The sequence below is a fragment of the Brachyhypopomus gauderio genome, chromosome 6, assembly GCF_052324685.1.
Source record: "Brachyhypopomus gauderio isolate BG-103 chromosome 6, BGAUD_0.2, whole genome shotgun sequence".
Taxonomy (NCBI): domain Eukaryota; kingdom Metazoa; phylum Chordata; class Actinopteri; order Gymnotiformes; family Hypopomidae; genus Brachyhypopomus; species Brachyhypopomus gauderio.
Window position 1 is genome coordinate 29,813,217 of NC_135216.1, and position 13,043 is coordinate 29,826,259.

General features: G+C 45.1%; 1 protein-coding gene across 2 annotated transcripts; it reads left to right on the plus strand.

Annotated features, from left to right (window-relative positions):
* Positions 1–317: 317 nt before the first annotated feature.
* LOC143516318 (uncharacterized) lies at positions 318–3,098 on the plus strand. Of its 2 annotated transcripts, XR_013131652.1 has the most exons (4): positions 318–955; positions 1,059–1,327; positions 2,086–2,483; positions 2,679–3,098. XR_013131652.1 is itself a non-coding variant. In XM_077007876.1 (3 exons), exons 1-3 carry the CDS (start codon positions 632–634, stop codon positions 2,192–2,194), a joined length of 702 nt encoding a protein of 233 aa, XP_076863991.1. In that variant the 5' UTR covers positions 318–631; the 3' UTR covers positions 2,195–3,098. The 2 variants fall into 2 exon arrangements, 1 of the variants encoding a protein (XP_076863991.1); XM_077007876.1 differs by having other exon boundaries at positions 2,086–3,098.
* Positions 3,099–13,043: the final 9,945 nt, after the last annotated feature.

Sequence of the window (13,043 nt, forward strand, 5' to 3'; positions counted from 1 at the left end):
AGTGTTTATGCTTGTGTTTGACTGATATTTCGTTCGTGTAAATAAGATATTTCGTTTGTGTAAATAACTTAGCGTCATTTATTTATTTTTACTCATACAGCATAGTAATATAATATTTTTTGTGTTTTCTTGTGTTTGACTGATATTTCGTTCGTGTAAATAAGATATTTCGTTTGTGTAAATAACTTAGCGTCATTTATTTATTTTTACTCATACAGCATAGTAATATAATATTTTTTGCAGTGTTTATGCTTGTGTTTGACTGATATTTCGTTTGTGTAAATAAGATATTTCGTTTGTGTAAATAACTTAGCGTCATTTATTTATTTTTACTCATACAGCATAGTAATATAATATTTTTTGCAGTGTTTATGCTTGTGTTTGACTGATATTCACGGATTGCCGTGAACCATTATCACGGGTCCAATCAACTTTTATTGTTCCCGTGTATGCAGGGGATTAGCCCGGTTTCGGTTTCGGCGTTATGTGTGAAGCGCCACCTATTATAATAAAGTATAATTAGTATGCGCTGTTGTGGGTGTGTTCTTCAGAGTCATGATAAAAGCTGAAACCCAAAGGCAGGCGACTTACATTTTCACTACTATCCTGTGTGGAGACGACGCAAAACACCATGGCAAGACAGAGGACGTTCACCGGTCAAGAAGTTGCGGCTTTGCTGACCAACGAGGACTGCTGTGAGTCCGATGCGGGAGAAGGACCCTCCTGTTTTTTGACCAGCGATTCATCCGATGAAGAAAGAAGCAGTACATCGGATGAGGTACAACAGAGCCCTCCAAGGAAGAGACGGACACAGGCTGACACCACACCTGCACCAACCGTACGGGCAAAAGATGGAACTGTTTGGGAGAAGGTTGGCATCGCACGCTCTCGTGTCAGCAGCTGTTCGCCTAATTCAACATTTGTTGAGCCGTCCGGGCCTACAGAGCATGCAAAGGTATAGTAACTTCATATTTCTTTCCAGTGTTTCTGCTTGTGTTTGAATGATATTTAGTACGTGTAATTTACCTAGCGTCATTTGTTTACTTTTACTAATACAGCGTAGGATCACAAGCAGACTGCAGAGTTTTCTGTGTTTGCTCGACATGGAGATGCTGCGAATCATCACAGACTGCACTGTCCATGAAGCCCGCAGAACAGACAGCAGCTGGAGTTTGTCGGTCAGCGAGTTTATGGCATTCGTAGCAATCCTATTTCTACGAGCAGTCCTCTGTCCAGTTGGAGCGATGTCGGACTGTTGGTCGGCAATGTTCGCTGTGCCTTCGATCCAGGAGACAATGGCACGGGACCGCTACCAAGAAATCATGCGGTACTTGCGCTTTGATAATAAGGACACCCGTGCGGAGCGTGCAAAGAGCGACAGATTTGCTGCGATTTCGGACATCTGGCAGCGATTTGTGAACAACTGCATTTTGTGCTATACCCCAGGCAAGGAACTGACAGTCGACGAGCAGCTGTTTCCGACCAAGGTTCGCTGTCCATTCACCCAGTACATTGCCTCAAAGCCGGACAAGTTTGGAATAAAGTTTTGGGTTGCTTCTGAGTTGAACACAAAGTACATGTGCAACGCCATTCCATACCTTGGAAAGGACCCCGATCGTCCCAAGGGGGAAAGAGTGTCTGAGAATGTGGTGATGAAGCTTATGAAGCCATACCTGGGCAAGGGCAGAACTGTAGCCACAGACAATTTTTTCACATCTCTTTCCCTGGCTAAGAAGCTGCTGGAATGCAACACGACTCTGCTTGGGACAATGAACAAGATTCGGCGAGAAGTTCCTTTGGAAGCCAAAAACGCCAAGGGACGTGAGAAGTTGTCAACGGAGGTGTACAGATCCGATGATGTGCTTCTGACGGTGTATGCCTCCAAGCCCAACAAAACAGTTTGCGTTCTGAGCACTATGCACACGCATGTGGAGATTGCAGACGACCGCAAAAAGAAGCCAAACACTGTGACGGACTACAACCGGACGAAGGTATGCATGTGTTGGCATTGATAAATCAATTTATCATACATGAATGAATTTATTCAAAATATAACATGTACTTCTTTGTATTTGTTCTTTGCAGTGCGCCGTTGACATCATGGACCAGAAGGCGCGTGCATACACAGTGCGCGCAGGAACACGCCGGTGGCCCGTTGCAGTGTTTTATAACATACTTGACCTGGCAGCGATGAACGCGCATGTTTTGTACACGGCATGTACGGGGTCCACAGAGAGTAGGAGAGTTTTTATGTGTGCTCTTGCTGAGGAACTCCGTCTTCGTTTCCTACAGGAAAAGGAGTTGAAGAGAACGCCACGTCCTTCGCCTGCTCCTGGAAAGAAGACTACGTGTCAGGTGCAGACAAACTGCAACCGGAACCACAGCATAACCCCGTGCGCTGCATGCGGCAAGTACACCTGTCGCAAGTGTAGGGCAGAGTGTCCCTGGCTGTGTGGCAACTGTGTACCTAAAACTACATGAAGGTACGTCGATAAGTATATTTATATATATATGAATGAATTAATGTTTCAATTTATATAGCGCCTTATCTAAATACCCAAGGCGCTTTACAATTGTTAACACAGCTACGTTACAGACAACCAATCACACACACATATATATACACACACACTATTATTTGAACATAACCAAAAATCTCTTCTCTTTCTGTTCCACAGTCGCACATCATGAAACCCGGTGTCACGGTCTGCCCCGCATCTCCTGCCATTTCATGTCTGTTTCCGTGTTAGTCCTCTGTTTATTTCTCGTCGTGGTTGCTGGTTATTTTTCTCATGGTTGCTGGAATTGGATTCCCGTTCTGTTATGACCCATGCCTGTGATATTTTCACAGAATCAATTTATACATGAATGAATTCGTTCTAAATATAACATGTACTTCTGTGCGTGCATACACAGTGCGCGCAGGAACACGCCGGTGGCCCGTTGACCTTGGCAGCGATGAACGATGAACCTGCCGCAAATGTAAGAAAGAGGGTCCCTGGCTGGTACACATGAATAAATTCGTTCAAAATATAACATGTACTTTGTTCTTTGCAGTGCGCCGTTGACAGACATCATGAAGGTGCGTGCATACACAGTGCGCGCAGGAACACGCCGGTGGCCCGTTGCAGTGTTTTATAACATACTTGACCTGGCAGCGATGAACGCGCATGTTTTGTACATGGCATGTACGGGGTCCACAGAGAGTAGGAGAGTTTTTATGTGTGCTCTTGCTGAGGAACTCCGTCTTCGTTTCCTACAGGAAAAGGAGTTGAAGAGAACGCCACGTCCTTCGCCTGCTCCTGGAAAGAAGACTACGTGTCAGGTGCAGACAAACTGCAACCGGAACCACAGCATAACCCCGTGCGCTGCATGCGGCAAGTACACCTGTCGCAAGTGTAGGGCAGAGTGTCCCTGGCTGTGTGGCAACTGTGTACCTAAAACTACATGAAGGTACGTCGATAAGTATATTTATATATATATGAATGAATTAATGTTTCAATTTATATAGCGCCTTATCTAAATACCCAAGGCGCTTTACAATTGTTAACACAGCTACGTTACAGACAACCAATCACACACACATATATATACACACACACTATTATTTGAACATAACCAAAAATCTCTTCTCTTTCTGTTCCACAGTCGCACATCATGAAACCCGGTGTCACGGTCTGCCCCGCATCTCCTGCCATTTCATGTCTGTTTCCGTGTTAGTCCTCTGTTTATTTCTCGTCGTGGTTGCTGGTTATTTTTCTCATGGTTGCTGGAATTGGATTCCCGTTCTGTTATGACCCATGCCTGTGATATTTTCACAGAATCAATTTATACATGAATGAATTCGTTCTAAATATAACATGTACTTCTGTGCGTGCATACACAGTGCGCGCAGGAACACGCCGGTGGCCCGTTGACCTTGGCAGCGATGAACGATGAACCTGCCGCAAATGTAAGAAAGAGGGTCCCTGGCTGGTACACATGAATAAATTCGTTCAAAATATAACATGTACTTTGTTCTTTGCAGTGCGCCGTTGACAGACATCATGAAGGTGCGTGCATACACAGTGCGCGCAGGAACACGCCGGTGGCCCGTTGCATGCAGCGAGTACACCCTGGCTGTGTAGCAACTGTTGGCTACAACTACATGAAGGTACGTTGATAAGTAGGCCTACATACGTAACACCACATATGTTACGTATTTTTGTCTTCTGAAAGATTTTATTCAAAATGTATGGTGTACCTTGAATTGTTCTCCACAGCATCAACGCGTGTGTTGCATGCGGCAAGTGCATCTGGCGAGTACACCCTCAACTTCAAGACACCCTCAACTTTCTTGACATTCCACTTCAAGAAACCCGGAATAGACATCCATGTTTGATCAAAATAAAGTTGTTTTACAGCACATGAATTTGTTCTTCCTGTCTTTTCCTCTCCTTTTCCAGTCTGCTGTTTAGATCACAACATTTATCAGCCATATATATAATTGCGCCATATAATTTCTTAGCTTTTCAAACGCGAATTCAAACGCGGAAACAGAAAGTGTAACAAATATTATATATAGTGTAGTAAATATACAAAGAGCTTCAAACAATATACAAAGAGGTTCAGACAATTTTATTTATTTTTATTGTTTGACGGGACTCATTTGAGAAACTCTCTACGTGCGCTTGAATTGTATTTTTTGAAACACGAGTCTACAAAATTTCCGCTGTTTGTTGTAGGATCGGTAACATATACAGTCTGCTTGTTTGTAACCAAGTTTTTCGTGAAGTATCACGTTTGGTGCCTTGTATGAGCTTGGAGGTGAGCCGCTTGTGCTTTGGCAGGCGTATGAGCTGGGGGTGAGACGCTTCCACCGCATTACCAAGACAATGGGCGTTAATCTCTTCACAGCAGGGGAGTGGGCTACATGGACCTTACTAAGCCTTGCGAAAATTTTCGCGGCCGTCGGGTTCCTAGTGATAAAGTCCTCCTAAAGCCCTCCTACTTCCGTGAAGGGCGATGTGAGTGAGGTCAGCGGTCATGTAATGACTGACACTTGAATCTGCCAGTAACAGGAGTCACAGGCAGTCTCACCGGGGGAGCAATAAACCCCCCTCTGTGCAGGCCATAAAAGGATTAGCCATATACGGGCATGCTTCAACTCGCTCATGTATTGGCTCCTTGTGGCCAGTCTGCTCAAGCATGAATTAACATTTAAAGGGACAGCTTCCAGTTTCCAAAAAAGTTTGAACCATGTGTCTACGATGTTGTATCGCTGAGATATTAATAAAATTAATAGAAATACTTGCACGGTGGCCATCTTTGACCTGGGAGGTGTAGGCACTGCAATGCAATATGTATGGGTTTTGGGAGGGCTTGCACGTACATGCTTGCGTCAGACGTAACCTAGGAAAAATTACACATGTGGATGTGCTATTGTGTTTGAGTTAATTCACTTTATTCCATGCTTCGAGTTCAGATGACTTTAGTCGTAAACAATGTCTCAGTCTTGAAAAGAGGGATGTGATATACATGGGCAAGCGATCAATGCTCGATTGCATGGTACTGTCACAACCACTAGGTTCAGTGATTGATTGATTGCACTGTATGTAAGTGTGCTTGTTGTTAAGCTACTGAGTAAAAGGAGTTGTACCACATCCTTGCTTCTGTTGATCATTAATAAGTAACCCACATTAATATTGCTGTATCGTAAGCATACGATAAGAACACAACATCGTTAAACTCTGCCCACGCACGTAGCTTTTTCGGTTGGAGAGAGAGAAAGTTTTCAGTTATTCAGCACAGTTAGCCTAACGTTAGCATACCTAACCTAGCTAAGTTAGCATTCTGGTAGCAATAACTAGCTAGCTTAGGGTGAGCAAACGTCCGTATTTCCCAGGACATGTCCATATTTCACGTCCTGACCCGGGCGTCCCGGGTCCCGGAAATGTCCTGGTTTTTAAGGTGCTGCGTGTGGCATAATCCCTGAGCTGCGTCAAGCTTGGTTTATACTTTGCGACCAGCGCGAGGGTCCGCACGCTGAAAATGACATAATCACGGTGGCTCCGCCCCTACGTGAGGGCCCCATGTGTTGTCGCTTCGCAAGGTCGTGCACCTCTCGATTTTAGTAACTTTGATTTTTTTGTAACTCATAATTCAGCCTTCAGTGAGGGCAGCCCTGTTCTTAATCAGAATGTAGACAGCGTGACTGTCAGTATGCAAGCCAGTGGCGGAGCCCCTCCACGTGCCTGTATGACCTCCCTACAATGCCTGGGCATGCTCCTGATGAGGTGGCGGATGGTCTCCTGAGGGATCTCCTCACAGACCTGGACTAAAGCATCCACCAACTCCTGGACAGTCTGTGGTGCAACGTGACGTTGGTGGATGGAGCGAGACATGATGTCCCAGATGTGCTCAATTGGATTCAGGTCTGGGGAACGGGCGGGCCAGTCCATAGCTTCAATGCCTTCATCTTGCAGGAACTGCTGACACACTCCAGCCACATGAGGTCTAGCATTGTCCTGCATTAGGAGGAACTCAGGGCCAACCGCACCAGCATATGGTCTCACAAGGGGTCTGAGGATCTCATCACTGTACCTAATGGCAGTCAGGCTACCTCTGGTGAGCACATGGAGGGCTGTGCGTCCTTCCAAAAAAATGCCACCCCACATCATTACTGACCCACTGCCAAACCGGTCATGCTGAAGGATGAAGCATGTTGCAGGCAGCAGATCACTTTCCACGGTGTCACGTCTGTCACATGTGCTCAGTGTGAACCTGCTTTCATCTGTGAAGAGCACAAGGCGCCAGTGGTGAATTTGCCAATCCTGGTGTTCTCTGGCAAATGCCAAGCGTCCTGCACGGTGTTGGGCTGTGAGCACAACCCACATCTGTGGACGTCGGGCCCTCATACCATCCTCATGGAGTCGGTTTCCAACTGTTTGTGCAGACACATGCACATTTGTGGCCTGCTGGAGGTCATTTTGCAGGGCTCTGGCAGTGCTCCTCCTGTTCCTTCTTGCACAAAGGCGGAGGTAGCGGTCCTGCTGCTGGGTTGTTGCCCTCCTACGGCCTCCTCCACGTCTCCTGGTGTACTGGCCTGTTTCCTGGTAGCGCCTCCAGCCTCTGGACACTATGCTGACAGACACAGCAAACTTTCTTGCCACAGCTCGCGTTGATGTGCCATCCTGGATGAGCTGCACTACCTGAGCCACTTGTGTGGGTTGTAGAGTCCATCTCATGCTACCATGAGTGTGAAAAGACCACCAACATTCAAAAGTGACCAAAACATCAGCCAGAAAGCATAGGTACTGAGAAGTGGTCTGTGGTCCCCACCTGCAGAACCACTCCTTTATAGGGGGGGTCATGTTAATTGCCTCTCATTTCTACCTGTTGTCTATTCCATTTGCACAACAGCAGGTGAAATTGATTCACAATCAGTGTTGCTTCCTAACAGGTTGGTTTCACAGAAGTATGGTTGACTTGGAGTTATATTGTGTTGTTTAAGTGTTCCCTTTATTTTTTTGAACAGTGTATAAAAAGGCTAGATCCAAAAAGTTCGCTTCGTGGTACACTGACAAAACTCGAAACTTAAAACAAATAGCACGTAAATTAGAGCGGAAATGGCGATCTACTAAGTTGGAAGTATTCCACTATGCCTGGAAGGATAGCATTATTTAATACAAACGGGAACTCACTAAGGGCGTACTCACACTAGGCTCTGTGATCCGGGCCCGGATCAGTTAACCGTGCTCGGGCCCGCTTGAAGAGGTGGGCCAGGGCACGATTCATGTGGACTCGGGCACGGTTCGCTTCTAGTGTGAGCGCTATCCGTGCCCGGGCCCGCTTGGTGCCTTGTGTGATTGGTTCATTTCGCTGGAACTCAAACATGACGTCAGTGATGCGATGTTCACGTTAAACAGTCATAGCGGCAAAGCGATTAGCAGACAATCGTTGTGTTAAATTATCGATAAATCTGTGCTTGCACCGTGTTTCTGCACTCCCAAAACGACTCCAAAAATACAATAAAAAGATAATCGAGAACTCCATAGTGTTGTGCGAGCGCGCTTTTTTTCCAAATAAAGCGGCGTTGTGATGAGGTAAGCGTGCTCGGGCCAGGTTGCTGAAGCCAGTGTGAGTGCAGGCCAGAGGGGGAGTGGGGAGGGGGGATAACCGGGCCCCAGCACGGAACGAGCAAACTGTGCCTAGTGTGAGTACGCCCTAAAGCACGCTCAGCATACTTAGCCTTACTGATAGAGAAAAATAAAAACAATCCTAGATTTCTTTTTATTACTATTTCTAAACTTACAAAAAATCAAGCAGGCACAGAACCTCAGATTCCAGTAAACCTCACTAGTAATTTATAGATTTCTTTGATAATAAACTAGAGAATATTAGACAAAATATAAAACCTTTTATTAGCAATACAACTGGTATGTCATCTGGTTTGGTTGATATTGATTTAAAATACATAGGCTACTGGGAGCTTTTCATCCACTCCCACAATCAGAATTAGAGAAAATAATTTCTTCCTTAAATTGTACTACATGTACACTAGACTCGGTTCCCTCAAAGTTATTAAAAGAGGTATTACCAGCGGTAACTGAACCTCTTCTAACTATAGTTAACTCTTCCATTACAATAGGTCACATGCCCAAATCATGTAAACTAGCAGTTAATAAACCTCTGATCAAGAAACCAAATCTTGATCCGACTGTGCTATCTAATTATAGACCCATTTTGAACACATCATTTATATCTAAGATCATAGAAAATGTTGCCCAGCAATTATGCTTATATCTGCATAGGAATCACATATTTGTCCAATCTGGATTTAGGCCCCATCACAGTACTGAAACAGCATTAGTCAAAGTAACAAATTATCTCCTCCTTGCTTCAGATCAAGGCTATGTATCACTGTTAGTGCTTCTTGATCTTAGTGCAGCTTTTGAAACAATTAATCATAGGATTTTGCTAAAGCGGTTAAAATGCTGGGTTGGAGTCTCAGGCACAGCCCTCTCATAGTTTTACTCTTACTTAACAAATCGCTATCAGTTTGTAGAGCTCAATAATATTCCATCCAAAGGTAAGTTAAATATGGGGTCCCTCAAGGCTCCATTTTAGGACCACTATTATTTACATTATATATGCTACCATTGGGCACAGTTATAAAAAAATATGGTGTCAATTTTCACTGCTATGCAGATGACACTCATCTTTACATATCAGCCAAACCTGATGACAAACTATCTGTGATCTGGCCCTAACCCTAACCCTAGGAAAAATTGAGGCCTGTGTAAGAGATATTAAATGCTGGATGTCTCTAAACTTCCTCCAACTTAATGAGGACAAAACAGAAGCTCTCCTCCTGGGCCCTGAGGCGTCAAGGCAGAAAATTCCAGATATAATGCTTAATCTCGCAGACTATCCCATTACACCTGGCACAGTAGCCAAAAACCTAGGCGTCATACTCGACTCGACCTATCATTTGATAAATACATGGATAATACTACTAAGATAGCTTTTCTACATCTCTGCAACATTGCCAAGTTAAGAAATGCGTTATCACAGGATGATGCAGAAAAATTGGTGCACACCTTTGTTAGCTCTAGACTAGACTACTGCAATTCACTACTGTCAGGATGTTCAAATAGGAATCTAAATAAACTTCAAATAGTTCAAATTGTCGCAGCCAGAGTTCTGACCAGAACTAGAACATTTCAGCATATTAGACCAGTCCTATCAGCCCTGCATTGGCTCCCAGTTAAATTCCGTATTGATTTTAAAATTCTTTTATTGACTTATAAAGCACTGCACGAGCTTGCTCCTGAATACCTCCAGGAACTTATTTCCTATTATGAACCCCCACGTCCACTAAGATCACAGGGTGCTGGTCTTTTATTAGTTCCAAAAATTTATAAGGTAACAGCAGGGGGAAGAGCTTTTTCATGTAAGACCACCCAGCTTTGGAACATCCATCCATCCATTATCTGAACCGCTTAATCCCGCTAGCCGTGGTCACGGGGGGGCTGGAGCCAATCCCAGCAACTCCGGGCAAAGGCAGGGTATACCATGGGCAGGTCGCCAGTCCACCGCATGGCCAACACACACGCACACCTACGGGCAATTTAGAGTGACCAACCAACTTAACACGCATGTCTTTGGACCCACTTATTTAGTTTAGCATTTGATAATTAACATCCCCCATTAGAAAAAGGTACAGATCCAGGGGTTCATAGGCGAAGGGTTTTATGGTAGACTGGGGCACTGGTGCTGTCATCCTGTCACTGCTCGTGGTCACTCAAGTTTGTTGACAGTGCCATTGTATCAGAATGCCCTCAAGCCTATGTTACCTTCTGGTTCTGCCTTTTTTAGCTAGGCTGTAATAATTTAACTTAATTCTGGAGTTGCTGCCACACTCCAGAAATGTTTATAATTTCATCTGTCCTGTATATGTCCTCATACAGAGCTAATTTTCCCTGTTTTATTTTCTCCACATGGCTACCCGCCTGCTTGAGGAATAATGAGATGAGGAGAGACAAGCGATCCATCCTGGGCGGCCACCTCCTAACTGGATGCCTACACCATGATGGACATTATTACATCTTTTCCTTTTCTTTATTTCTTTCTGTCTAAATTGTTGTTGTTGTCATGGTGACCGGTGTCGGCCAGAGGAGGATAGGTTCCCCCCCTGAGTCTTGGTTCCTCTCAAGGTTTCTTCCTCATGCAAAAAAAACTAGGGAGTTTTCCCTTGCCACTGTCGCCTTTGGCTTGCTCACTGGGGGCTAGGACTCGGCACTTGTAAAGCTGCTTTGTGACAACAACTGTTGTAAAAAGCGCTATATAAATAAAATTTGATTTGATATTTTAATATCTTATTTCCTAGATGGATCAAGACTTCACTCTCCTCTTTGATGATGAGACATCCTCCAGACTACTTCAAAAATGGGATGTGTTCTTCAAAACAAATGTGATTAAAGAGGCCAAGCGGCTTACTTCATCACCAGATTTGCGTCATTTGTTACAGTCAGCAGAAAGTCCACCAGAAAGTGATCTTGATGAGTCAATGGGTGAGTGTATTATGCTTAAAGCATTATTTCCTTCATTATTTTCATGATTTGATGATGTGTTTAAAATTTGGAAATTGGAATACCAATATTTTTACTGGATTTGATTTATTTGGTGTAACTAAGGTTGATCTGACCTAAGCATTCCCACCCACCCACCCCCCCCCCCCCCCCCCCCCACACACACACACACACACACACACACACACACACACACACACACACATCCTTGCTCATTTAGGATTCTGGGGACAGGCAGGTACCCAGAGGTTGACGAGGTGGGCCTGCTGCCATGGTTCACCCGTCTCCTCACCACTGTCTGTCCCTCAGTTTTTACTGCACTTTAGACATTGAGGGCCTTTGAGGGGACGGTGTGGACATGCACTCACGTTTGTCCTAGCACCTGTCCCCTCAATTTTAACTGCACCATAGTATCACACACTACGACACATGCATATACACCAACACCTACACACAACACTGGGGGTGGAGGGGTGGGAAGGCCTTCCTTCACCCGCTTCCTGCTCCCTGCCGGGGCGGGGGGGGGGGGGGGGGGGGGGGTTGCTGGCACGGGACTGGGCTGGTGGCTTCCTAGGACCGCTACCGGTCCTTGCTGGTCCAGCCATTTGCCCCTGCCGCAGAGGGTGTGCTAGTCTGGATAAGTGTGTGTCTCTGTCCTTGTTTTCTTCTTGTTTCTGAATGGGTGGATGAATGAGTGCGTGTTGGAGGGAGGGGACATATGGCCAGGTTTGGAGGTGTGAGGGTGAATTTGAGTGTATGTGTGTGTGTGTGTGGGGGTGGGTGTGTACATGGTGGGGGTGTATAGGGGCGAATGTAGGGTGGGTTTGGTTATGTGGGTGAGGACAGCTGGTTCTGGGTTCACTCATGGACACTCCCCTGAGACTACTGCACCACTCCAGAGGGGGGGCGCCTTGGGGCTCCGGAGTCCGGGCTTGGCCCCCCGGCGTAGGGGCGGTTGGCCCGCTCCCCTGGGCGGTGGTGGTATGGGGCGGCCGGGTGAGGGTTTCTGGGAAGTGCGGCTCTGGTACTCCACCGCTCTGTGGGGGGCCGTGGGCGGGTGGGATTCCCGGGTCTCTCTCCACCCGCCTCTGGCCTCTGGGGGAATGCTGTCGCAGCTACCCACCCTTGCTGGTAAGTACATTCCATACATCTATCCTATGTTGCACTTCTAGGTTGCACATAAACACACACTCACACACACCCATACATCGCACTCATCTGCACTATATGTATTTGGTTTACTTTCTGTACTTCTTTGCAGTGGTCATTTGAGCTGGTTGCGTGTTTTATTTTATTAATATTATTATTATTATTATTATTTTATTATTATTATTTTTTTTCTTCTTCTTTTCTTTTTCTTCTCCTTTCTTCTCCTACCTCTGTCTTTTCCCTTTTTATTATTTCTCTCCCCCTCTTTTCTTGGTCCACCTAACCCCAATAATTATCACTTTGCATATTGTTATCACTATATATTGTTATCACTACACTATATATTATACAGAATTGTTATAATTGCCATTTAAATCAGTACATAAAAACAAAGTTGTCCTCCAAAGATGGGGGGGTGGAGGTGGGCCAAAAAAACAAAAAACAAAAAACAAAAAAAAAAAAAAAAAAAAAAAAAAAAAAGGTTGATCTGATTTGCTTTAGTTAACTATGAATTGTAGACGATTAAGGTGTTCTATAACGCTGAACTATCCCTCCAACTTTGTCTTCAGCTTACGACCCAGAAATGGCCTCCATGTTGTTATTACATCTCCTTCAGCCACTACCAGGGAGACCGACATCTCCAAAAATTAGTGCATGTGATGCAGTTGAGTCATAGTCTTTCATAAGGTAATTCTGTCATTAATGTGATGACCACTAAGAACGTGTAAGGTTTGTCACATCACCCTCTTAGTCACGTGTGCGTGTGCACTGTTAATGGCATTGAAATAGAAACCTCATTCGTATTCCCGTCTCACTTGCTGT

Bases quoted from the DNA above. Each gene is read 5' to 3' on its own strand.
- LOC143516318 (XM_077007876.1), top strand. From the start codon at position 632: ATGGCAAGACAGAGGACGTTCACCGGTCAAGAAGTTGCGGCTTTGCTG. The intron at 956-1,058 runs GTATAGTAACTT...TTACTAATACAG, and splicing joins GGCCTACAGAGCATGCAAAG to CGTAGGATCACAAGCAGACT. The intron at 1,328-2,085 runs GTACTTGCGCTT...TGTTCTTTGCAG, and splicing joins CGCTACCAAGAAATCATGCG to TGCGCCGTTGACATCATGGA.